The sequence below is a fragment of the Apium graveolens genome, chromosome 8 (assembly GCF_009905375.1).
Source record: "Apium graveolens cultivar Ventura chromosome 8, ASM990537v1, whole genome shotgun sequence".
NCBI lineage: Eukaryota > Viridiplantae > Streptophyta > Magnoliopsida > Apiales > Apiaceae > Apium > Apium graveolens.
In genome coordinates, this window is record NC_133654.1 from 183253315 (window position 1) to 183279292 (window position 25978).

The window sequence follows — 25978 nt, forward strand, 5'->3', positions numbered from 1 at the left end:
AGAAGGTAGAAGAAGCTTTGTTGGATCCTGATTGGACTTTAGCTATGCAGGAGGAGCTAAATCAATTTGAAAGCAACAAAGTATGGAAACTGGTGCCCAAGCCTAAATGAAAGAATCCAATAGACACCAAATGGGTATTCAGAAACAAGATGGATGAAAATGGCATAATAGTTAGAAACAAAGCTAGATTGGTTGCTAAGGGCTATTGTCAACAAGAAGGAATAGATTTTGATGAAACCTTTGCTCCTGTTGCAAGACTTGAAGCCATCAGAATCTTCTTAGCCTATGCAGCCCATGCCAACTTCAAGGTCTATCAAATGGATGTCAAAAGTGCCTTTCGGAATGGAGATTTGGAGGGGAAGTCTATGTTAGTCAGCCTCCTGGTTTTGAAGATCCAAATTTTCCAGAATATGTCTACTATCTATTGAAAGCACTTTATGGACTGAAGTAAGCACCTAGAGCCTGGTATGATACTTTGTCAAGTTTCTTTTAGAGAATCACTTCACTAGAGGTACTGTAGACAAAACTTTATTCTTTAGAATTGTTAACGGCTCTAGCATACTTGTTCAAATTTATGTAGATGACATTATTTTTGGCTCTACAGATGAAAAACTTTGCAAAAAGTTTGCCAAATTGATGCAAAGTAAGTATGAAATGAGTATGATGGGAGTACTAACTTACTTTCTTGGTTTGCAAGTTAAGCAAGTTAGTGATGGGATATTCATTAGTCAAACTAAATACATTTATGATCTTTTAAAGAAGTTTGATCTAATGGATTGCACATCTGCAAAAACTCTCATGGCCACTGCAACTAAGCTTGAATTAAACACTACTGAAAAGTCTGTGGATATTTCAAATTATAGGGGCATGGTTGGCTCACTTCTATACTTAACAGCTAGTAGGCCAGATATGATGTTTGCTACTTGTCTTTGTGCTAGATTTCAGGCTGATCCTAGAGAATCTCACTTAGTAGCTATTAAGAGAATTTTCAGATATCTCAAGGGAACACCAAAACTTGGCATTTGGTTCCCTAGAGATTCTGGTTTTGATCTAACTGGTTATTCGGATGCAGATTATGCAGGTTGCAGAATTGATAGAAAAAGTACAACAGGAACCTGTCAATTTCTAGGAAACAAGCTTGTGTCCTGGTTCAGTAAAAAGCAAAATTCAGTTTCTACTTCTACAGCTGAAGCTGAATATATTGCTGCTGGCAGTTGCTGTGCACAGATTTTGTGGATGAAAAACCAATTGCTAGACTATGGTCTGCAAGTGGAAAGAATTCCTATTTTTTGTGATAACACAAGTGCAATTGCCATCACTGAAAATCCAGTACAGCATTCAAGAACAAAGCACATAGACATCAATTACCACTTCATAAGGGAACATGTAATGAATGGTACTGTGGAACTACATTTTGTTCCAAGTGAAAAGCAGCTTGCAGATATATTTACCAAGCCACTGGATGAATCCACCTTTTCAAGGTTGGTAAGTGAGTTAGGTATGCTTAATTACTCGTGAATCTTTTCAGATAATTTGCAAGTTGTGATGCAGCCAGAAATTTAATTGATTTTTTAGTCTTGGATGGAATTTTGGCTAAGTCAATATTTACATTTCGACGGATAATCATTATCCATCGAGTTTGATCATCCGTCGGTAAACAATTTGTTAATAAAATCAATTATTTTTCTGGAATATTTTATGTCTCGACGGATAACTGATTTATCCTCATCCGTTGAATCGTCTTATTCTTACAGTTTATAAGCATAACACGACGGTTAATTGATAGAATTTTTACAGTTTATTTTTAAAGCTATTTTGGGAAATTCTTATTGGTTACTTTATTATTTTTGACAGTTGTTTTTGAGATAGTATAAAAGCATAATTCATTTTCATTGCTTTTCTTTTATCATTCTCAAATCATCTGCTCTAACTTCTCTCTTTCTCAAAAGCAATTATCATCTCTCTCTCTGCAATTTTCACTCTCTAACAATGGCACCAGTCGTCAAGATCATGTCTCAAACTGAATTTATCTATGAGAAGAACAACTCCACGGCTCTAGTGAACAAGGGGATTCAGCAGTCTGGCGACTACCACAAAATGATGGATTTTGTGAAGAACTGCAAACTCAACTATGCATTACTGGAATCACCTACCATTTACTGTGAGGTTGTTGAAGAAATGTGGATGACTGCAACATACAACTCAACTGATAAGACTATCACTTTCACTATTAAAGGTAAAGAATTCTGTGTTAATAGTGATATTGTTAGAGCATGCTTCAAGTTTCCTATTAATACTGTCACTACTCCACACACAGAAAATGATATTGTTAATATGCTTAATTCCATGGGCTATGCACTCTCTACTTCCAAATTAAGTGAAATTAGGAGGTTGGGTCTTAGGAAGGAATGGAGTTATCTGTGTGATGTAGTTACAAAGCCATTTTCTGGTAAAATTAGAAATTTTGATTCAGTTAATATCTCTATGCTCAACATACTTTACATGCCAGTAACTGATAAATTTTTCAACTTTAGTGATCTTGTCATATTTGAGTTGGGGTTTAAGTTAGGGGAGCTAAATAAGAGGGGTAAAAATGTTTGCTATGCTAGATTTTTAATGATGCTTGCTAAGCACCTCTCTGAGGATATTGTGCTTGAGAACCCAACCAACAAATTAGATTGTTGGGTTCAAGAAAGGAGAATCATTGCAGATTTGATTAGGGAAAACCATCACAAAGAGGTGCCACTCTTCTACTTCCCAGTAATGGAAGCACCTCAGGTAAGTGAGATAATTTCCACTGTCTCTACTCTTCCAACCTCACAAACTTCTTTGCATTCTATTGTAGCTATGGCAACTGTGTCATTGACCCAACAGTTACTTACCCAAGCTACCAAATCCAAAATTTCAAAAACAAAGACAAAGAAATCCCCCTCTAGTGTCTCTCAAAAGATACCAGTTATAAAATCCACCAAACCTAAAGAGGGGAGTGTGAAGGTGGGTAAGAAAGGTGAGGGACAGGGTGAACATCAAAGAAACCCTAAGGATAAGGTTGGAGAGGTGAGTGTTTCTCAGCCTAGCCACACTGCAGTTTCCCAACAAATTGCAGTGCTTAATAAGGACATTAGCTCATTACTGGTTTCATCCTCCCAAAAGGATGTTACCATTGAAACAAGCTCTCAGCCAAGAGCACAGGCCAAAAGGGTAAGGGACACAAGATCACCTCAAACTTACACTAGAAACAAGAAATCAAAGACCCTTGGGGATGCACAGGGTTCACATACTGTGTAAACTGGTGCTAAAGACACAGTCCCTGCACCTTCTCAAAGTCAGGTTGATGTGGCTCTAATAAATATGGAGTCACAGCTAAAATCTCTAATAATTGAAGCACCTGAAACACCAAATTCTCCCACACACTCCTTGGATGTTGACATAATAAACACATCACTTCCAAATTCTCCATCTTTAACTCTCTTGGAGAAGCCAGAAATCCAAACAAGTGAGCATCATCTTCTAGATGATTTGTTGGCTCACTTGTCATTTCTTTCTGAGACTGTTGAGATATCTGTGCCAAAATTTTCATCAATCTGCACAGAGTCCACAATAGTCTCCAATCCAAACTCATTTATTTCTAATCTCTCGATGGATATTGTTCATCCGTCGAGTAGTGATTGTATCTCGATGGATGTGCCTAAAAGCAGTCATCCGTCGGTTAGCAAAATTACTACCCCGATGGATATTCCTTATCCGTCAAGTGTCTATGCATACCTTCAAACTTCATCAATTATTACAAGTGCAGAAGACTTAGTAGTAGTGCAATCACTCCTAGGACTGAGGGAAGGGATTAAAATGAGTGAGAGTCTGGGTTGCTCCCAGGAAAAAGGAGAGGAAAAGAGTGAATATATGCAGTCCATTTCTTCAGGACTGGCAAAAGTGAGTGTGAGGAGTCCGACCTTAGATGGTGAAGGTGAGGGTGTGAGGGTGGGAAGCCAAGGTGAGACCTTGATGCAACAAAAGAGAGATCATGAGAGAAATGCAGGTACATGAGTGATAAGGATGGAAAACATTACAAGTGAGTCAATGAATGTCAATGATACAGAAAGGGAAAGGCTATTTCAGCAAGAATATCAAGCTGTTATAGATTCTATTTCCCTGGATGCTGAGACATTTACTCACCCTGTAACAGCTTACCAAACTCTAGTTGTACATGGCAATGAGGATGCTGAAAGATTGCTGAACTTGGTGCATACTACACAATCTTTAAGAGAGCAAAAGATGCAATAACTACTATGCCTTCCAACATTGGCAGTGATTTTGAACTGGATGAAAACTCTTTTGGGGATGTTGGTGGGGATGATGAGGAAGATAGCATGAACATAGGGGGGGATGCAGATGTTCCTGCCTGGATGCTAACAAAAGAATGCTCCTACTCACATCTCCAATCAACACTATTCAAGCTAATTCATGACACCCAAGCAGCCATTCAGGCATCTTCAAATGCTAGCACAAAAAAGCTACTCACAACACATCTTGAAGCACTCCAACTGCATAAAATTCAAGCCCTCCAACACAGTCAGAGTGTGGATGCAATCAAGCAAGAAATTATTGAAGTAAAGCAGGATGTCATAGAAAGGTTGGATGCTAGACTTCATGCTACCACCATGATTGAAATAGTTCAAAAACTAAGGAAGGAGGCTGATCTCAATAGAAAAGTTGAGGCCATGGACTCAAGAATATCTGCTGTAGAGAAGTCAATGGCCAAGATACTTAACAATCAAGAAACTCAGACTGCACTACTCCAATAGTTGGTGGCTGCTCAACTCCCTCCCACACAACTTGATGATAACAAAAAGGGGGGGAAAGGCTCAAGTGAGGGGGAGATTCAACTTAATATTCAAGTTAGTAAAGTAATTGTGCCTACAATTGCTTTCACCAAGCCACCAACTAAGGACAGCATTGATCTGATTAATGAAGCAACAGCCACATTGAGAACAGCTGAAAAGAAGCAGTTGAGCACAATCAACTGGGAAAAAATTAATGAGGATATTCAAAAGAGGTTTGGGCTAGCAAAGAAGCCAGAAAAATCAGCCATTCATCACTCTCAAGTCAGTGAAATCTCTGTGAATGATATGAGCATGAATAATCTGGAAAGAGGACAGTCATCCTCCATCAAATCTCCAAAGGCTGAGCTAATTTTGAAGCCAAAGGTGAACTATCCAAAATCTTCATTAAAGAACCATTTGGACACAGTGTATGAGACACCAAAGCCTGAGGAGAAGAAGTTGTTGGCCAGGTCTATAGCATTCTACAAGGATCCTACAAATTCAGTTCTAAAAAGGAGAATAGCCAAGATTTTCAGAAATGGTAATGAAATTTGTGTGGTGGCTGGACACCCTCATTTTGCTGAAGCAAAAAGGGAAGAAAAGGCAAGACTCAAGCAAGAAAAGAAGGAAGCAAGTTGCACTAGATTCTAAAAAGCTCAAACAAAAGAAGGAGCAAGCTGCTATCTTGGCCAAGTTACAAGCTGTGAAACCCACACAACAAATTTCGGCACAACCATCTGCAATTGCTGAATCTCAAGATCAAGTAATGCAAAATGAACCTCCACGGACAAAGAAGCCAAGGTACAAGCAAAGAATCAAGAGAAAATTGGATTTCAGTGATGAGGAGATGGAAGGACACTTTCCCAAATAGTCTACTTCTACAACAACTCAAACATCTATGCCCTCTGTGGCACATGAAGAATTCAAGATAGATCCATCCAAGAATTTCCATGGTAAACCTATCATTCCAAAGGATGAGTCAATAGACTGGGATAGTCTACCAATTCATGAACTCAATCTACCTCACTTCATGAAGCCAAAGAAGATAAAGACCAGAGCAGTCAAGAAAGTGAAGCCCTCAACTCTTAGATCCAAGTCCCTAACCAAAGCTCAATCCAAAGTCAACAAGGGAGATATCATGTACATCTGTGACATCAAGGAATTCTCAGATCTAAACCTTTATCTAGATGAACTGGAAGAAGTTAGAGGGATTGATGCTTACAGGAATCTACCTGAAAGGTTAATATTCAAGTACAAGGGAGGAAAAGAGATACAATGGCCACTTCACAGGATCCTTCAAGAAAGTCAATATGTGCTGATAAAGGTTTATTCATCATTTAAGAAGAACTTTGGATTCAATGTGACAGCTAGAAGACTAGTTCTAAAGAAGATTGAAGAACTGAGGAGTATTAGAGCCAAAGATGCACTCTCAAAGACTCTAACTATTCCTTATACTGGAAGTAGAGTGCATCCAAGGCCCTACTGGCTGATGAAATTTATGGATGATAAGGGAGTTAGAAGATTCTTCAGATTAGAAGACCAGTTGAGCATCTCTAGCAATGAGACTCTTCTGAAAATGTAAGGAATGCTAAATCTCTCAGAATTTGATGAACTTGAGTTCCACAGACAACTCCAAAATCAGATAGATGAAAACAACAGGAAGCTTGGGAAGAGATCCAGATCATCAAGGAAATAGATCAATCTGCTCAGACTAGAGGAGCACCTTGAAAAAGACTATGAGCAAATCTTTGTACACTTTGCCTTGTAAATTTTTCGAGTGATTTTTGTAGCACTTTACAGTTTTATCTACTTCCATTTAAATTTTTATTTTTAGGGTGTTTTGTTATCATCAAGTTTCTCTTAATTTATGGCTACAATTCTAGTAGACATAAATTGGGGGAGATTGTTGGGAAGATGTTGTGAACTTGATGATTTCATTAACAAAATACCTTAGTAGATTTTACTTAGTGAAAAATATAGCACTTGACGGATGATCAAATATAGTCCCGACGGATGACTCAATATAGTCCTGACGGATGATGATTTGACATCCATCGAGTGAGTAGCTTATGTAACAATAAGTCATGTAGCACATTTCTACAAACAACTTTGTATATATTCTGTGGTAACTTAAGTCATGTTGACTTTAATTAGATATGCAGAATAGGTTGATTAATTGTAAATATATGATGTCTTTTAATTCTGCATAAATAAAATGAAGTCAAGTGTCAAATAGCTACCCGACGGATGATCAACAAAGCTACCCGACGGATGATCAACAAGGCAACCCGACGGATGATCATGTACCCGACGAATGATCCATTCAAACATCTGTTGACAGTCACAACACAGTCACATAGTCGAGTGTTTGCAAAAGGAATGTGGCAGCCTATTCAACTGGGTTTTGAGAACAAAGAAACATTTCCATTTCCATGCTATTATGAAGGTATTTAAAGATGCTGGAATAGAGTAGTGAAGAAGCATAATATTAGACTTGATAGGTTTTGTTTTATTATCTTGTCTGATTACTGTGTAATCTTGGTGATATATAAACCAAGAGTAGCAAGTAGAACAACAAAAAGAAGACTAAGCAATACATTTTCTCAGAGAAACAATTATAAGTTGTATCCTTAGCATTTCTCTGTAAGTTTAGTTGTTCTTATTTGTAAGCAGTTGTGAGCTATTCAAGCTTCACAGGGTTCTCTCGATATATATATATAGTAGATACATTCAAATCCACCAGAAAGTTTTAAAGACTTGTATTTTTATTACTTTGTGTTTTGATTCATTTTAATTTATCATTCTGCACTTTACAAATCAAAACACTCACATATATATTTTGAGTTAAAACATTTTATAATTCAGAAAAAGTTTCAAGAATTTCATTCAACCCCCCTTCTGTAATTGTTGTTGCATTGTTAGGGACTAACACCAACACCGAAAAAGTGTTGCAATAGACCCATTTTCGCCTATAGAAACATTGTAAGGGGTCTATAGCAACACATTTTTGGTGTTGGTTAAAGCCATCTATGACGTAGTGTATCCAAACTACTATGAAGCAGATGCCTCACCTTAGCATCTTTCAGAATTGATGTTAAATCTTCAGGAGTATAATTCTTCTTTTCTTTGTCAATCATATTGTTAGTCTCACCGGGAACAGCAACAACAGGTTTCTTGGGCCTATATGAACCATCATAAATCCTGTTCAGATATTCAGGATATGTGGCTGCCAAGCACATAGCCATCTTAACTTTCCAGATTGGGTACTCATTGAATTTCAGAATTGGAGAGCGAAGGGTACGAAATAAATCAGATTTCTTTTTCCCCTCTGATGGTTTCAAATATGCTCATGTTATTATTGATTTGGGTTGTGGCTAGTGGTGTTTGTTGTGTTTGAGTTTCTTTGTCTGTCATTTCTGATTGTTTCTGGATCTTAAACTGCTTGTGTATCAACATCAAACTCTACTACCAATTGTTAGGCCTTTAAGTATACAATGGGGGTGAATACAGTATAAACAATCAAATCGAACTGAAACTCAAAATTCAGGAACAGTTTTCATATTAATGAATAAAAATTGATTACAAAACTCTCTCTAAGGATGAACAGATATCCGAGCTGCTAGGTTACACACAATGATAAAAATAATAATCAACATTTTAAGTGTTAACCTAATCCGTGCTTATACTACATAGTTACACAGATAAGCCTAGTTGATATGATATACATGAATAAGGAATCTTAATACAGATCCAACTATTGATTGCTATATATAAGTAAAGCCCTACACCGAAATATCTCTACAAATATATCCTTCTGTGTATTTCCAGATTGACAAATACTGATATAAATAAATACTGATAACAAGTACTGATCAGCAAATACCGATGACAAATGCCGATAACATCACCCTTTGTCAAACCATGATATCACAAATTCTAATGACAAACTGATAGTATATATACTGATATAATTAAATATATCTAACAAATCCTGTCACAATATATAACACCATTGGACATACAAATAAGTATATGTCTAACTCTGTCCTAATAAATTTCACAATGAATGAGAAAATTTTGTATTTCAACTTAAAATCATAATTTAGATGGATAATTAATAAAATTTATCACCTCTTATCATGCAAGAGGCGCAATATTTTTTGACAGAAAATCTAAGTTATAATCTCAGCTCAGCTCAGTTAGGAGGTCATTTAGGGAGACTGTTAGACTTGCTCCAAATAGATTTATCCAGATAAAAAAACAATTTTTTCAAGTTTATTCAAACGTGTTCTCAGTTTGCGGGGTAAACTACTCGCCATAGGATGTGCATATTTAGTTATTTATCCATCCATCTAGATTAAAACAAAAACTTCCACTTCACTTGTTTACTGGAACAGAAACAACCAACAAAACATTCTCTAAAAGCAAATTCATCATCCACATGACCACACTGTTACATCTTGGATGCATAAACATTTCTACAAGCTACTAGTCGGCATAAAAGCCATCAACTCTTTTGTGAAACTGACGCATTGCAATGATTCTAATCCAGTCACAATGTTAAACCAAGCCCAGTCTATTTTGGTATTATTCCCAAACAAGCCACCTCACTGGATTGTTCTATAACAAGCCATGGACACATAGCATTCAGTTTTCTAAGCCAATAAACTGATGGAACATAGTTGATTTATCAAAGCTGGGTTTCAAACTTCATTGATATGCCCATGCTGAAAAGCTCTTGGCATAGTAGCTTTGCTCCAAAAGGCACATCTACCTTAACAATGTTTTCAGCAGACTCACAATAACGGCAATATGGTCCCCTTATTTTGTGTTTACCCCTCATTGTGCGCTGTATTACATTTGCTGTGTGCTTGCATGTTCGACATATATGCATCTGTGAGTAGTCGCTACATAAGAAGAGTCGCTCCTGCAGATTTGCTGATGCACCATGGGCTATAAGACAATCCCGCTCCATCTCGCCAAACTTTACTCCACCAAACCGTTTACGATCAGCAACCGGTTGCCTGGTGAGAGGATGAACTGGGCCTGTGTTCCGGAATTTGACTTTGTCTTCAGCCATATGGGTTAACCGCTGGTAGCATGTCGGGCCCATGAACACAAGCGAGCGTATCATCTCACCAGTACGGCCATCATAAACCCTCTCACTTCCCCATCTAGATAATCCAGCCCTGCCAGACATGTACAATAGTGATCAGACTCCAGGTTATTAGAGGTGTAGCTATCAAAATATACAAGACACGATGAAATATGAGTAGTGATTTGACAAGTTGATACACATGCCATTCTGCATGTTGATCCCAAGAAAATTCACGAACTTTATCTATAATCTAATTAATATTATCTTGCTTCAAAATGATGAATAACTTAAACTTATACTTTATATGGTTAAATAAACCTGCTAAGTTTTGCCAATGAATGGAATATATCTATAATCTAATTAATATTATCTTGCTTCAAAATGATGAATAACTTAAACTTATACTTTATATGGTTAAATAAACCTGCTAAGTTTTGCCAATGAATGGAATATATATCTGGTGACAAGAAAACATACAAGAACAAAATGTTTCCCTTCTTTTATTTGTATCAACATATCCGAACTAAGCATAATCATATAAATAAATGATGGACCAATCCAGCAATTATCTATAGTCAGAGAAGAAGAGTATAAATAAATATATTACTTGTGGAGTTGGTCTGCTATGCCATCAACGGAGAGAGTGGAAAAAGGGGTGGCATATTTTTCAATACCATTGAGGGCAATCCCTTTACCCAGAGCGGCCTCTAAAAGCTGACCAGGAGTCTGACGTGAAGGAAATGCATGTGGGTTGATCACGATATCTGGAACTATCCCTTGTGAGGTGAAAGGAAAATTCTCCTGCGACTCCAAAAAGCCAAGGACGCCCTTCTGCCCATGCATGCTAGAAAATTTATCCCCTAAAGATGGAGATCGAACCTACACCATTCAATCCAAAATATTAATTTTACATACACACCATGGATCCTAGTCAGAGATCACTTCATCTTATTAAACAAAACTAACTAAACGGCCTTGCCAATACGATGGGGAAATAAATTGCCATCTTCATGATCTTCTTTCATCAATATTTGTAGTAATTTATCTTACACATCCTCAATCCTCATTGTTTATTAATATGTTATATGCACGAATGTGATTTTCAAAAAATATAATGTGGCACCAGGGGTAAACTAATAGCATTTTCCCCGTTTGATTGGGTGAATAGAATGGAATGAGATTTGAAGTATAAAATGGCATAATGTTCAAAATTTTCATTCTTTGGCCAATTACATTGCTAACCACCAAAACTATAATTTAAGCACCCCAATTTGATAGGTAATACCCCATTCCTTACTACATCCATTTTGTTCACAATTCTTATCATAACAGTTCTGCCCTGCCTCATCTTTTCAAATATTCCCTCCAATTCTCACAAATTCCCTAGAATTTCATCCATTCTATTCCCCCAACCACACACAACATAAGGGTTGATGGTTCTCAAATGGGGTCAGTGTCTCCAGTTTAAGATACGATCTAAAGGTATATATAAGGGATCACTACTCTCCCTATAGCTCTTAAATATGTATCCCGAAATTAGGCTACTCTATGTGTCAATGCTGGAAATAGCATGCAAGTTTTGCACATAAAGATCTACAACACTTTCCTTTTACCAAAAGACATCGTCAACCAATAAGTGGGAAACTGTTCAGTATTTTGTGCAATTTCTTTAGTTCTGGAACTGTAAGGTTCAATGTGACAGAAAAAAACTTAAATGATCAACATACATTTATGCTAATTAGGGTTTAAATTGTCATATAGCCGATATAAAAGATGGACCGATTACAACCTATTCTTTTACCTATAAATTCCCCTCACATCCCTCGACATATAGAAACTACAGAAAACATATATCTAGTTGCGATTGGCCATCTCTCACCCATCACCTCATCGTTCGCTACTAATAGATTATTTTATATTTGACACTGTAATTACAGAGTTAAAAAGTTTATCACTCACAAAAGATGGTAGTTTGAGTTCAAGATTTCTTATGTCCTAGTTATGACTTCTAGACACCGAAGAAAGTAGAAAAAGAAGTAAATTAGAAAGTTTCCTACAGATGTTCTGTCAAGGTCGCTTCTGCTTTATAAGACATCAGATACTGCATCAAATGCAACAAATTACACAAAAATTACCTGTCTCAAAGATACTAAACCGAAGTTTTTTCCTTCATCATTAGCAGAGAGTACTACTCTGTGAACCGTGCCTCTTTCAGTGTGCTTCAGTTTTAGACTCTGGTCAGCCCCAGATTCAGCATGTTTCCCAATAATAATATCACCAGCTCGCAGACTTGCACCAATATATGGGAAACCATCTTCTTCCAAGCTGTCAACACGTCCAACTCTGCTTTGGATCTTCCCAAATTTCATTAAGTCTTCTACTTTCGGTGGCTTGGAAAATGCCTCCTCGTTGTAGATATCAGTTTTGTAGCTTCTGATGTGCTCTGATCGAAACATACCACGTTCTGCTGAAGCACGATTCATGACTAAAGAATCTTCCTGGTTATAACCAAAGTGAACGTTAACTGCCACAATAGCACATTGCCCATTATAAAATTCGGGCCTTGACGGCATTACATTGCAATCAGGTCTTCCAAGACAATCAAAAACCATCGTTCGGAAAAGAGGTTTTTGGGGATAATATAACTGATGAGTAAGAGTATCAACTCGAATGTGCGGATTTGTAGTAGAATAACCTATCGCCTGATGGGAGTGTTTCTGAGACTGGTAGAGAACCCTTTTTGCATGATTATGATTCGCAAATGGGATAAGTCCACAGCTTAAGCCTAAGAGAAATGACATGTCAAGTTCGCAGTGTGTATACTTCACTGGTAAATCTTCTTTATTTTTGGTCCCCAGATACTCAATTCCCCATGCAGTACAACAGTCTTCCTCCTCCTCAGCTCCGATAAGCTCAATAATGCCATTGTCCAAAAGGGATTGAAAGCCATAGTCTCCCTTGTTGATTGATTTGATTTTCACTATATTTCTGACAACTAAAAGAGGCCGTAGAACCCTCCCAGCATCACAAAATATGCGGACTTCTCCCTGCTGCGCATCTCTTTTGATTTCCACCTGAAATGGAACCACACTACAATTTTAGTCCACGACTCCACATTCTACCTAAAACAGTCTTATTGCACACCGCACTAACACAGTGAAAATGTAGATAAAGCGAGAGATACACAAACAACTACGAACCTGCTATTACATTAATTGATATTCAGACATAAAAACAGAAACTTTATTTCAGTGTTATACTACTGGTTCGAGCATAACTCAGTAGAGAAAGGTAACTTTATTTAGTATATTAGACGGTGCCACTACAAATGGACAAGAATGACAGCCAATTTCTGTCATATAATTAAAAAGGAAACAAAAATAGCTTATGAGAACAGGATGCAATTCAGTTCTTTGCTTTGCTGAAAAGGTTTATTTATTAGATGACAAGTGCAAAAGGCTTCTTGGAGCTTAAATGCAAAGCGAAGTGCAGAAAATCCACAACCTTTTGAAATGCGCTTGGCTTTTTGAAGCAAAAACCAAAGTTTTTTTCTGAAATAGGGAACCTGACTAACAAGTCCTAGACTCCGAAATGAGTCAACCCCTATCAGCCCCTCCCTGCGTCTGGGAGTCATGTAGGGAAGAGAATGTATATAGGCATAATGCCTTCACCTGCGGGTATAGAAGCTTACATAATACTAGCGGAAATAGCAAGCATAGATATGTATCTGTAAAACTTATTTGACAAAGCACGAATGTGGGTAATGTTATCGGTATAGTACTTGTAGGAAATAGTTTCGCACAGGTACATACAAATTTATGAAACAAGGAATATAAATGACATAAGATTGTGGTTGGCAATACCCCTTTTATTGAAACCATCTTTGCAAAGAAACTTCTAATTGCAAAACCTACTGTAACTGATTCCTAATACTGTGAAAATTGTGGACAAAATTACGATACTAGCAATCTACTGCTCAACTAATGAAAATAGACTATCGTCAAGTCGTCAACCTTCAATGAAATTAACTAAAAGAATGCTCACAAAATGAAGAGGAGACTACTACACAAAGTAACCATGGTAGATTAGCATTTTGGTCAAACCACTGATACAAGGAACGTGGAACGTTGCCAGTATGGCTACCCAGTTCGTTCGTTCTCGATTCCGGTACAATCGCGACCGGAAACGTCGGGGTTCGCAACCGGAAACGCTGGCAGCGACGACCCATAAGAACACACTTGATTCTTGACTTCTAGTTTCAGAAGATGATCAGATTAAAGAAAGGAGCTGATCTTTGTCTCTATAGTTGTTGTGTAGGAGAGCTTTAATGGTGTTCGAAGACGAAGAAGAAGAGATGCACAGTAGAGAACAGAGATTCGCGGCTTTCAAGAAACATACAAGAGACCAGTTGTATAACTTATGTATCTAAACTTCCACTTATTTACTTCGATATATGTGCCTAATTAAATAGGAGGCCATTTGTTAGGAGGCCCGCTTTACATTTTCATTATTTTATTTATCGAAACAATTTTATCACTGATTCCTTTCACAAAGTTCTTTCAAAGATAATTAACCGATGTTGATATTTTGACCGATGGCAATACCCATATATTAACTACTTGATATTACTTATATCTCTTGGAGCAATTATAATAAATTACAGTCAACACGATATAATTTGTCAAGGGACATTATGTCCTTTATTGATTCTCAAATAAATTATGAGTTAATTGCATTTTGCAACCCCTACCTTTCATTCATTAACAAAACTATATACTTATTTTCAAAAATGCAGTTAGCGACCTCTAACTTTCGACATCAAATACAATATGCATCCCTTTAACCATTTTGTAAAAAATATTTATATTTTGAAGGGTAAAATTGAAATTCAGCAAATTATATAAATATTAATTTTTATTTTTTTAAATTAAACTTAAAGTTAGAATTTCAAATTATAAAAATAATATTAATATCAATTATTTTATATTTTACTCGGTATACTTTTTAAAAATTTTAAAATATAAATATATTTAAAAACTTTATGATTATATATAAAAACATATATTTTGCTTGATAAATATATTTTAAATATTTAGCATTATGATTAATTTAGAGCATTACTAATGGAAAATAGCTACTCTTTGCTTTTTTACTTACTTTTTCCTCGTGCCAACACGCATTAAGACTACTATAAAATATAGTTCTATAATTTATTTTTAGAATTTTCTTTTCTATATAAAATTTTAAATATTATATTTTTATTTACCAAAAGTATTTAAAATTATTTAGAGAATCATACTTTACGGAAATTTTAAAATGCGTGTCGATCTTCCGTCACCAATGTAAAGAATCCAGTGAGACGGAGGGGGTATAATTTTTTTCATGCAAAATATGCATAAAAATAAATATTTTTATTGATTTGAAATTTTAGTTATTAATATTAACATCTCAATTTTAATTTTATAATCGAAAGTGATGCATGTTTAAGTTAATATTGAAAGTTAAGGGTTGCAAACTGTGTTTTACAAAGTAGGTTTACTATTTTGATTTTAAATCAAAGATGGGATTGCAAAGTGCAATTAACTCATAAATTATTCAATAACTATATTATCATCCCTCTGTACCCATGCATCCCTCCGTACCCATACATTCCTCCGTACCGGGTTCACCTTATGTCACCTTCCACGTATCCGTTTCCGTACCCCGTTTCGCATTGCACCCCGTTCTATGTTACACTGGGTCCAACCCACTTCATCCTCAAAAACAAAAACCCATAATAATTCTAATTGTTTATAGGGGTCGATTGGTTAGAGTTTGTCTGGAATCATGTATGTGTTTTGTTCATTCTAACCTCATACCTAATGTTTGGTTGAGAATTTTAATAACGAAACCCATTTCTCACACCTCCAATTTATGGTTTTTCTCATAACCAATGGTTTTTCTCATAACCAAGGGGGAGGTGGGTATAGGAGAGGGGTAGGTAATCAACTTTATTTCTACTATTTCATATTTTTATCTCTATTTAAACAATTAAATATAAAAGTTTAGTATAAAAATAAATCTAGTAACCAAAATATATTAAAATAATAATAAATTAATAATTCAAATTAACGACTCAAAAATATTTTACTCAAAAATATGCATTTCAATCCTCAACCAAACACATGATATCATAAACGATACCTCAACCCCGTACCAAGTTAACCTACCAAGTTAACCTGATTCCTGATTCTAAATCCATACCATTCCTTGAACCAAACAACCTCTAAATACACTCAAAGATATGTAACCAAGGGAAAAACTAAAAAGTTATATGCACTAGATAACATAGATGATGAAAACCTTTTTCAGTCAGAGGAAGGTCCTCTCCCTTGGTAGTAGGTGACAATCTAGATAATAAAAGGAATTAAAAGAATCTCTCAATCTAAAGCCCCTATTGAACAAAACGGGAGACAAATAAAAGCAGAAGGTCAGAATAAAAAATTTAGCAAGATAATATATTAAAGTGAACGATCTAGGTTTTCAGGATCAACCAAGCATAAACTCAACAACTGCAATCCAAACACAATGAAAAAATACGCACAATTTGCTGTCAAAACTGCCTAATGGGTTCGTTCAAGAGCTCCAGAAAAGCATCCCAATAAACCATACTGATCAGAAGTAAGTTCCTAAAAGCAAATGTGCTTAAAGAAATTGAATAAGTGTAATTAAGAAATAAAGCTAGAAATTCTAAACTCACATTTTTTACTGAGGTTTTAAAAAAATCAGGTTTAAACCCCTTAGAAAACTGGAGTACTTTATACAACAAAAGAAATTTACGGATATCTTAATGTTAGACATTTAGAAAGAAAAATAATGGTTAAATACCACTCGACACATTCATTTAATCTCTGATGCCTTCAATATAAACATCTACATTGTTATAGTGGTGGTTCACATTTACGAAATTGGCAGCGGAATGGATGATGAAACTGAAGTATGAAATCAGTAAATTGAGGGGGCGGAATAAATATAGGATTGGTCTAAATTAGTCTTTACCCAGCCAAGGGACATCATATTATATCTTAAAATGCCGCATTACTTCTTACATCAGTATTTTATCCAAGTTCACACTTCAAGTACATTCTCCGGAGGAGGTTAAGGGTTCGACACCTGGGTGTGTATGAGTTTACATAGAAAAAAACACTTCAAGTACAAATAGAGTCGGAGGCAGGGATACTACCTTCAGGGGACGGAACCAGAATTGTTTTCCGGAGGGGGAAAACTTTGAATGACCATTTAAAATACCGAAGTATACGAGAAATCGTAGGTTATAAGAACAAAATAATAAAAATTATGAATATTTTTATAAAAAAAACTATTGATATTTGAGATTTTGGGATTCGTTTTGGGTGGACACTGGACCCTGACAAAATATTAAATTGTGGGGGGGGGACTAAATACATCACATTATGATTTTAAACATAACAATGAAAGACGTATGAAGTTTTAGGAGAGGTTTTTTTTGGAGGGGGAGAGGGGGCCTCATGTCTCCCCTAATGACTACCTTATTTAGTAGAACATGGATAGGGAAAAATAAATAGTATGCTGTTCATCCTTATAACAAGAAAAAATAGGACTCGAAAAATCTTCCTTAATTATAAATTAAAGACGTTTAGATTATTATTTTTCAGCGCTGAGTACTACTAGCAATATCTGAAATGATATGCATGTGATGTAACATATTTTTAATGACTATAACAGAAAACTATACAAAAGATGCCTATACAGGATGCCTAATTTACAACTGCCATAACTACGCAAAAGAAATTCATAGCAGATTGCAAAAGACCATGATGCACATGAAGCTCAAAGCAGCACACACAAATCTATTTACCTTGATATTCCTTATTTATGGTAAAAAAAACTTAATGCTCCACTTGTTTCATAAAACATGCAAATCAGTTTCAAAAAGTGATGCTTCATGCTTATCACAGAACCAATAGTGGGAATGAATCTAAAACCATTTTGTAATATATGCTAAAGGAATCCTTTTTGCATGTGAAATTTTAAGGTACCTGGCTCGGTACTTTCTTTTTGCGTCGCATACTTCTCAATTTTGAAACAAATGAGGCCGAATCATGACAAACTCCAACTAGTTCTCCATCAAGAAAAATAAAATTCTTTCCATGAAGTGAAGTCGAAGTATCATCGACCAACTCTTCCATCCCACAGTCTAGCAATTTGTCAAAAAATGGTTCCAAAATGCTCGTACTGACAAGTCCAGTGCTGGCTAAATTTTTTATCAAACCACAATTTTCTCCATCTGGAGTAGAGACAAAACATATCTTTCCCCAATAGGAAGGGTGGCTGCATCCAAAAATAAGGCACATGATTAATATAAGTACAGGAATGGAATTTAAATTGATGTGCAACTGTACAGAGATGCAAGCTTAAATTTAGAAAGCCCGGTCACTAATTCATCAGCTCGTCCAAACAATTCTTGAAGAGCCAGACGACCCTGACTTGGTTAAAAATCTTAACATGTTTAAAAGAATTACGACATATCTGACTAAACATCAATACTTTTCACATTCTATCTGCCTGCATTACTAGAGTATTCCATTTTCCAGTCATTCTGTAACCAGTGGCTATATGGAAATATGTTCATGATACATGAACGTTAAATAAAAAATATCATCTATTCAGCTTTCCTGCGAATTAAGCCTCGTTAGCTCTCATTCTAGTTTTGACCCTTTTGGGCACAATTTCAAGTTGAAATGAACAAAATAATACATTTAAAAAAGTTGGCCCCTTTTGGCAACAGCTAACGCATTTATAAAATGAGTAACACTTTCTTTAATTTTTATTTTTTTTGTAATTCTAGTACATGTACACAATCTTTACATGTGCTATGTGCAATTATTTTTTATCTATCAAGTATCAACGTGATTCAAATACAAGTTAGCATTAGTCAAGTACCCAAGCCAGAAGAAAAATGTGCTACACCTATTTAATGCACTAAACTCCTAACACTTTCGTAGTTGACTTTTTAGCTAATAAAATATATTTAACAGCAAGAAGCAAACCCAGTCTTCACCTTCAAAGCTTGTTTTCTAAATCACGTGGGCAAACAAATTAATTGTCAATTGTTTGATATATCAGGCATATTATAGGCACGAGAGGGTGCTAAAAAGGGCCACCTTTCAATACAGTACTTTTTGAGCATATTCCTATATTTACATGCTACTTCTGGCCTTCTATCATTTTGCTGTTGTGTTTGAAGCCAGTACAGAATAAATTAGCTTAAACGATGACAGCTAAATTAGTTAATTTTAAAGCAACAATGTATAGAATGGGGTAGTCACATCTAATGCACCACAACACGCTTCATAATTTTTGCATCAGGATTGTACATTCCAAGGCAATGTACCCGATCTACAAGAGCCATCTATCTGTGCCACAGTTGTATTTAGGATAATAGACAGAGAAATACAGAAAGCTCTGATGAGTTATTTTCAATAGTAATCAAGTTTATTCTGACGTTAGTGCAGATTTCCTTTTAATAAATTTCTGCAATTGTGGTGTAGATGATTATATCTGGTTTCACTGTTGACTACAGATGAGTATGCGATCCTATGTATTCATCTTCTTCAAGTGTTCTTCTAAAGACAAATATATGTAGCTGACTTGACTCTTTGACAGTTTTACTATTCAGACCTGGCATAGATGATTAAATTCTTATACAGATTAAAGTTGTCCTTCCCTATCAAATCTTATATGATATATATACAACACACTTACTCCTTGGGAGAATTAATGATCCCCTTATCCGGATATAAAACAAAATTCAAGAAGTTATTTCTATGCACTAAATATTATTAATCACTGGAATTACAACCCGTGGAATGTAGATATTTTGTTCTGATTTTACCATGCTTAGTGCCTGTTGCATTAAACTGACTTGTAAGTTGAAACCAAATACTTAATTTAGGCACTTACTCGATTTTTTTAATAATAAATTTGCAGTTTAACTTAAAAAAGATTACAATTACTCTTTTTGTACCTTCTAGTACTAAAATAAATAGATCACAATAATTCATGGATTATGTTTCCAATAGAACAAGAATAAATAGTCATATAACCCCATATAATTCATGTACACATATCCGAAGCATACCCCACAAGCACTAAGTCCAGTAGATGGGCACGGTACAAATACAATTTTTTGTGTGAACTTTATTTTTTAGTTTTTGCTATGAACTTTAATATAATATACTTAATTTATCAGTAAATTATGATGTGGGCCCGTACCCATGTCCAAAAATAGGACAGAGTCCTTGTGTCCCTGCTTTCAGAAATTCTAAATGGAAGATTCACCTGAGTCTGAATGACCTAGATTATAACGACATAGCTCAGAACACAACTATACCGACTTTTGGAAAGAAGCATCACCCTATTATTTTTTTCACAAGATAAGACAACAAAGCAGCAGCTACCACAGATAAAACGAATGTCATGCAACAACATAGCTACGAACGAGAAGAAAGTATATAAGCATGTGCATGTAAGTGATTAGCAATAGTATGTTACTTACGGATATCGAGCCCCGCCAATTTTTCCCGTGTATTCAACACGCTGACGTGTTCTTCTCATCTCAGATATTGATTGGAGCGGATTAGTTCGGCTCAAATTAGCCACTACACCAGATATCTTTTCTGCTTTCTTGTATGGATGAGACCATGCCCCAGTGGAGAATGCCCTAGAAAGCCCATTTGTTATAATTGAGCAGTCTAGATAGTGTTCAATTCGATTCATAGTACGATCTCCATCAAGATCTCTTTGCATATTCTTGATCATTTTCCGCTTAGCATGATTAATATGAACTTTAAGTTCACGATCTAAAAGCTCATAGGCCAGCTCCAACCTTTTGTTTCTAAAATCATCCCTGCAATCTAATTTTCTGCGGCCAGTATAGGCCTTTAAGAGACACTTCACCATATAGGCTAAAAAACGAGCCTTTTGCTTGATACCAATGAGTTTGGGGAACAGAAGCTTGTCAATGCACTCTTCAACAGACTCTTCTGGTGGATATTCACAAGTCTTAAATTGTTGTTCTAGATACCTAAGTGCCATTCCTCTTCTACGAAAATTTTCACATTGCTTGTCAGCTTCACGCATTGAAGCTCTTAGAATATTGACAATAGTATCATCTTCAGCATCAACATCAATAAGGTTAACAACATCTCTATCGGAGGACACACCAAGCGCAAAAAACAATATCCAGATTGGCATCTCACTTAGGAAAGAGACAATTAGAACCTTCCTTCCTACAATTTGTTGAATTTTAGAAGTATCCACTAGTTTCACATGCACCCTTTTCCTTATGAATGTATGACGGTATGAAGCAATCCAATTGGGATTACAAGCCAAATATAGTCTCTTCAAGCAGCTTTGCTCCTGAGCAACAAAGATCTGGAGCAACAAGGGGTATTAGTTACCGTTTAATATACACAACTTACAAAAATACATGTTAACTAGCACATCATCAGACAGGATTCTTAATGATAATGCGTGTAACTAGTATACTTGGACAATACTTGGACAAGCTTATGGCCTTACTCAACTGAGCATACTTGGACAATATAGAAGGGGAGAAACAGTTCTGTCAAAAACAAGTCAGATGACCTGAAGAATGATAACCTAATTAAAAACGAGAGGCAATACAAATCAGATATTTCATACCCACAGATTTGAATTGTCATTATATACAAAGAAAATAAAATGGTATGTGCTTCAAGACTCAAGCATTTTTGTCTGGCTAATTGAAAAGGATATTATCCGCAACTATCAAACTAGATCAATATCAAACAGCCAATCATGAATCTTCCCTGTATAAAAGAACAATAAATTTTGTTATACACACTCAAAAAAATACTAACACACATTGAGTTACATTTATCTAATTGTTTTGGAGTTCTTTGGTTGTTACTGTGTCATGACTTCGGCATGACTTCGGCCTTTTCCTTATAGCCTGCTTCATAGTCACATATGTCTTTCATTGTTCTAGTCCAAGAACTCAACTAAATAATCATGGATGACAATTCACGCAAGTAAAGTAAGTAATACTATACCACAAAAGAATGAAGTTAAGATCACAGAGTGGTTTTACAATATTTAATACACTACACGAATTATAAGTGGATTATTATTAGCCTAAGAAATTTTAGGCCTAAATTAAAGGGTAAACATATATAAAATTACTTGATAACACACATAGGCCCTGTTTGACAATTAGTTGTAAGTTGTTAGCTGTAGCAGTTTGCAATAGCTGTTTTGACTAGCTAATTAAGTTAGTTGTTTTGACTAGCTGATAGAATTTAGTTGTTTCGAATAAAACTGTTTGGCAAATAAATGTTTCAATTAGCTTTTTGTACTATTTACTTAGAAAATCTGCTCCAAGTAGCTTTTTCAAAATTAGTTTTTTGGGACCAAAAAGATATTTCAAAAAGCTAACTACCAAACACTAATATTAGAGGTTTCATTTGGTCAAACCTCTAATTTGATTCAAAAAGCTATTTTTGTGCCAAAACGCTAACTTCCAAACACGGCCATAATATTTTTTTTTACAAAATGGATAAATAAATAGTGTAAAATAGTGTTTAATACTGTAATGTTTTGTAAGATAGCTTTTTCACCGTGTATTAGCTTCAATCAATGCCAATATTGTAAAAAAATTCAATTAAAAAATTTATTTTATATAAAAAAATTATATTAACTAGAAAAAATAGGTATATAGATACAATATATAATAATTACAAAATAAAAAATATTTATAAAGTTAACATCATAATTTATACCGTATTTATTAAATATACATTATGTTGTTATGAAAACCATAAAACATATTTTGTTGTCCATGCATATTCAATGAATATCAATTGCATTGATAAAAAAAGATTGTTCAATTGTTCCTAAAAAAGCTATTGTGTTTTAGTAGTACTTAGGGTGTATGCTAAGATTTATTATATGAAAGAAACAAAGAATAAAAGACCGTCACCTTCTCAGCTCCATTGATTATGAAATAACCTCCATGGTCAAAATCACAATCACCTTTGTTAACTCCTTTCATCCAGCATAAATCAGATTTCACCATAACCGGAAGCTTCCCTATAATCATTTCCGTGCAACTTTCGCTAGAAAGAACCTTCTCTATATATTGATGTTCATCATTTCCAAAGTTGTCGCTTCTGACCATCTTTTCGTTGTATACCTAAGGTTTGCAACACATCAGTAACGAAACATAGTAATGTTTGGGTAGTTAGCAGGTAGAATATTTGAGGTACACGATTGTTGGGACCTTTACATAGGCTAAGGTTCAATACAGAAGAGGAAAGATAAGATAAGCTAAAGTCAAACTACAGTCATATACATCTAATATCAAGTCATCACAAAATTCTATAAAAATGTATTCTCACATGCTTATGAAGAACATTAATAAAGCACGAACCCAGAAGTGTGTGTGGGTGCGTGGTTGTATCCGTGCGTGCTTACTCCAGACATTAGTACCTTAAAGTTGACCTGAACTTGCATCCTGGCTGCATATGTCATATTCTGAAGCCTTGCATGTCTGGGCAACATATCCACAAAACAATCACCATCATCAGTTGGAAATTTTTCGCCTCCATAGAATTTTGGTTGTTCAAAGGTGACCTTTCCAAACTTTACTGATGCAGATCTCCATTCACCATCACCATATTGAGATGAATCATGCAAAGGCTTTACTATAATCTCGCCAACTGAATCAAAAACTTCTTGGATCCCATTTCTTATGAAATCGTTATAAGAGTTCAGTTGATGACTTATCAAGCCATATTGTTTGAAAAAGGATTGAGCAGCTGTTTTCAAAAACCTTTTCAGTTCAACTTCATTTAGACCTCTTAGAACATCGTTACTCTCCTTCGAAACATAATCCACGTCCATAGCTTCTATACCCAATACTCCTAAAATGTCTGACAGGCAAAAAAAGACATAATTAACTCACAAAGTCAACAAATTAAACTTTCCCAATAGAGTTGGTAGCAACATAAAACTACAAAAGCTATACAATAGTGCCTCGTCAGATATTCATGAAAACATAGAATGAAACACAGAAACAAAGAGCATTATGAGAGAAAAAAAAAATGTATCTCATACTACTTCTTTCATCCATAATGTCAAATTTTTAACATAGCATACTTTAGCAATCACATCCCTCTAATTTTTCGATTATTGCTAATCCCCGAAACAATTTGAAGCTTATACCACAAACATAGTTTAAAATACCCACAACCACAAGCAGAAGACATACAACAATCTTTAAATTCCCATGTACATACATAACCGGTGTCCATATAATGTGTGTGTGTGTGTGTGTGTCTACTAGAGCTGGCCAGTCGTGCGGGTTCCAACCGCCTGTTCGGGACCGGCTCGTACAGAAGCCCGATTAATTCGTCCCGAAGCAGGCCGCTTCGAAACCCGCACGATTCATTACAGTACAACGAGCCGAATACGATTCAAAAAAGTTCAACCCGAGCCCAAACCAGCCCGCACAGCCCGGCACGGTCCACGGTTTAGGATCTTTTTTTCTACATCCTTTGCAGCCTAGTCATATTTGTAGCCTCCATTTTTTAGTTTCTAATGTGATAAAGTAGATTATAGTAGGGTGGAACTTAGTAAATGGAGGATTAATACACATTGATAACTACAATAACAACAAGAGGAAGAGGAAGCATTTAATACATGAGCACAATAGATTGAATAAACAAATTAGAGAGGACAGTAGGTAGAATAGAGCATTTAATTGGCCGACCTTTGAACCGCAAACCCGCCCAGGCTCGCGGGCTCACGAGCTCAGTAACGACTCGCGAGTCGAATCCGGTTCTCCTTTTCAACCCGGCCTGAGCAGTGCCGGTTCAGTGCCTGGGATCAGTGAACCGAACCCGCCGGCGGCCCGGCCCGAACCGCCCGGACCGCCCAACTGGCCACCACTAGTGTCTACACATATTTACTTCAAAATTCTTAGATTTGTACTAATAGTAATTATAATACATGAAGAAGGGTGAATGACCCTATTATCACAATTCTTCAATAATATAGCCAAAATTTAACTTGTCAAGAACAGAGAGTTATACAAGAAACCAAATGCATCTATCTAATACCACTTGATGCACCAATTCTTTTGGATTATTAATGTAGCCTACTTCATAGCACTAACGTCCCACTAATACTTGGATTACTGTTAACCCGGAAGACAATTCGAACATTATATGACAAATATGAATTGAATACCCACAGCCACACGCAGTAAACAAGCAGCAAATCATCTTTAAATTGAGGTACATAAAAATGACATATTTGACATTATACTTTAAACATAATTGAAGAAAATCAAGTTTATATTTGCAAATAAGAATCTACATAAAAAGGCCTTAATCTTTACCCACAAGTCAAGAAATTTTGACAAGCAAAATAATGAAGAAGAAAGCAAGAATTGCAATCATACATGATACAAATATATAAATATATAGGTACAGAAGAGAGATACATAGAGAGACTTACACAAGTGAAAAAGTTTCTAGGGTTTTGCACATAAGAAAATCACAAGTGATGAGTGTGAAGCAGGCAGTGCTGGTGTCATATATTTTATTTTTCTGATATTGTTTGTTGGTGTCATTATTGTACTACTAGACCCAACTTCAGAATGTTTTGTTTGCAAAATCAACACAACTCAACTTGTTTGTTTTTCAATGTCTTCAACTTGTATTCTGATGTGGGGGTTTAATTTATCAATTATTGCACCAGCAGCATATCTCACAACTTCAAAAGTCAGCAGTGCTATGCCCTACCCTAGTTTATGATATTATATCTCGCCAGTTTTAAACATGGTTTTCCATTAGTTTTTGTTATGCTCGCGTTCTCTCTCACCAATATTTCTATTTTATTTGCTTACAAAAATAATACTCAAAATAAAACCTACAAATCACTCCTTATATAAAACTACTTTAAATCCGGTATAATATAGGGGTTCGGGTTAATATTT

General features: G+C 35.6%; 1 protein-coding gene across 2 annotated transcripts; it reads right to left on the minus strand.

The window, feature by feature from the left end:
* Positions 1-9177: 9177 nt before the first annotated feature.
* LOC141677140 (DNA-directed RNA polymerases IV and V subunit 2-like) lies at positions 9178-25771 on the minus strand. Of its 2 annotated transcripts, none has more exons than XM_074482904.1 (8): positions 25498-25771; positions 23467-23909; positions 22958-23170; positions 20495-21372; positions 17976-18267; positions 12054-12992; positions 10526-10797; positions 9178-10009 (listed from the first exon to the last, which is right to left on the minus strand). In XM_074482904.1, exons 2-8 carry the CDS (start codon positions 23878-23880, stop codon positions 9511-9513), a joined length of 3507 nt encoding a protein of 1168 aa, XP_074339005.1. In that variant the 5' UTR covers positions 23881-23909; positions 25498-25771; the 3' UTR covers positions 9178-9510. The 2 variants fall into 2 exon arrangements, with proteins under 2 accessions (XP_074339005.1, XP_074339006.1); XM_074482905.1 differs by lacking the exon at positions 25498-25771 and adding an exon at positions 24749-24895.
* Positions 25772-25978: the final 207 nt, after the last annotated feature.

Coding starts and splice junctions, on each gene's coding strand:
- LOC141677140 (XM_074482904.1), bottom strand. CDS start 23,880: ATGGACGTGGATTATGTTTCGAAGGAGAGTAACGATGTTCTAAGAGGT. Junction 21,373..22,957: donor TAATCAATGGAGCTGAGAAG/GTGACGGTCTTT, acceptor TTGTTGCTCCAG/ATCTTTGTTGCTCAGGAGCA. Junction 18,268..20,494: donor ATTGGCGGGGCTCGATATCC/GTAAGTAACATA, acceptor TTTTGGATGCAG/CCACCCTTCCTATTGGGGAA.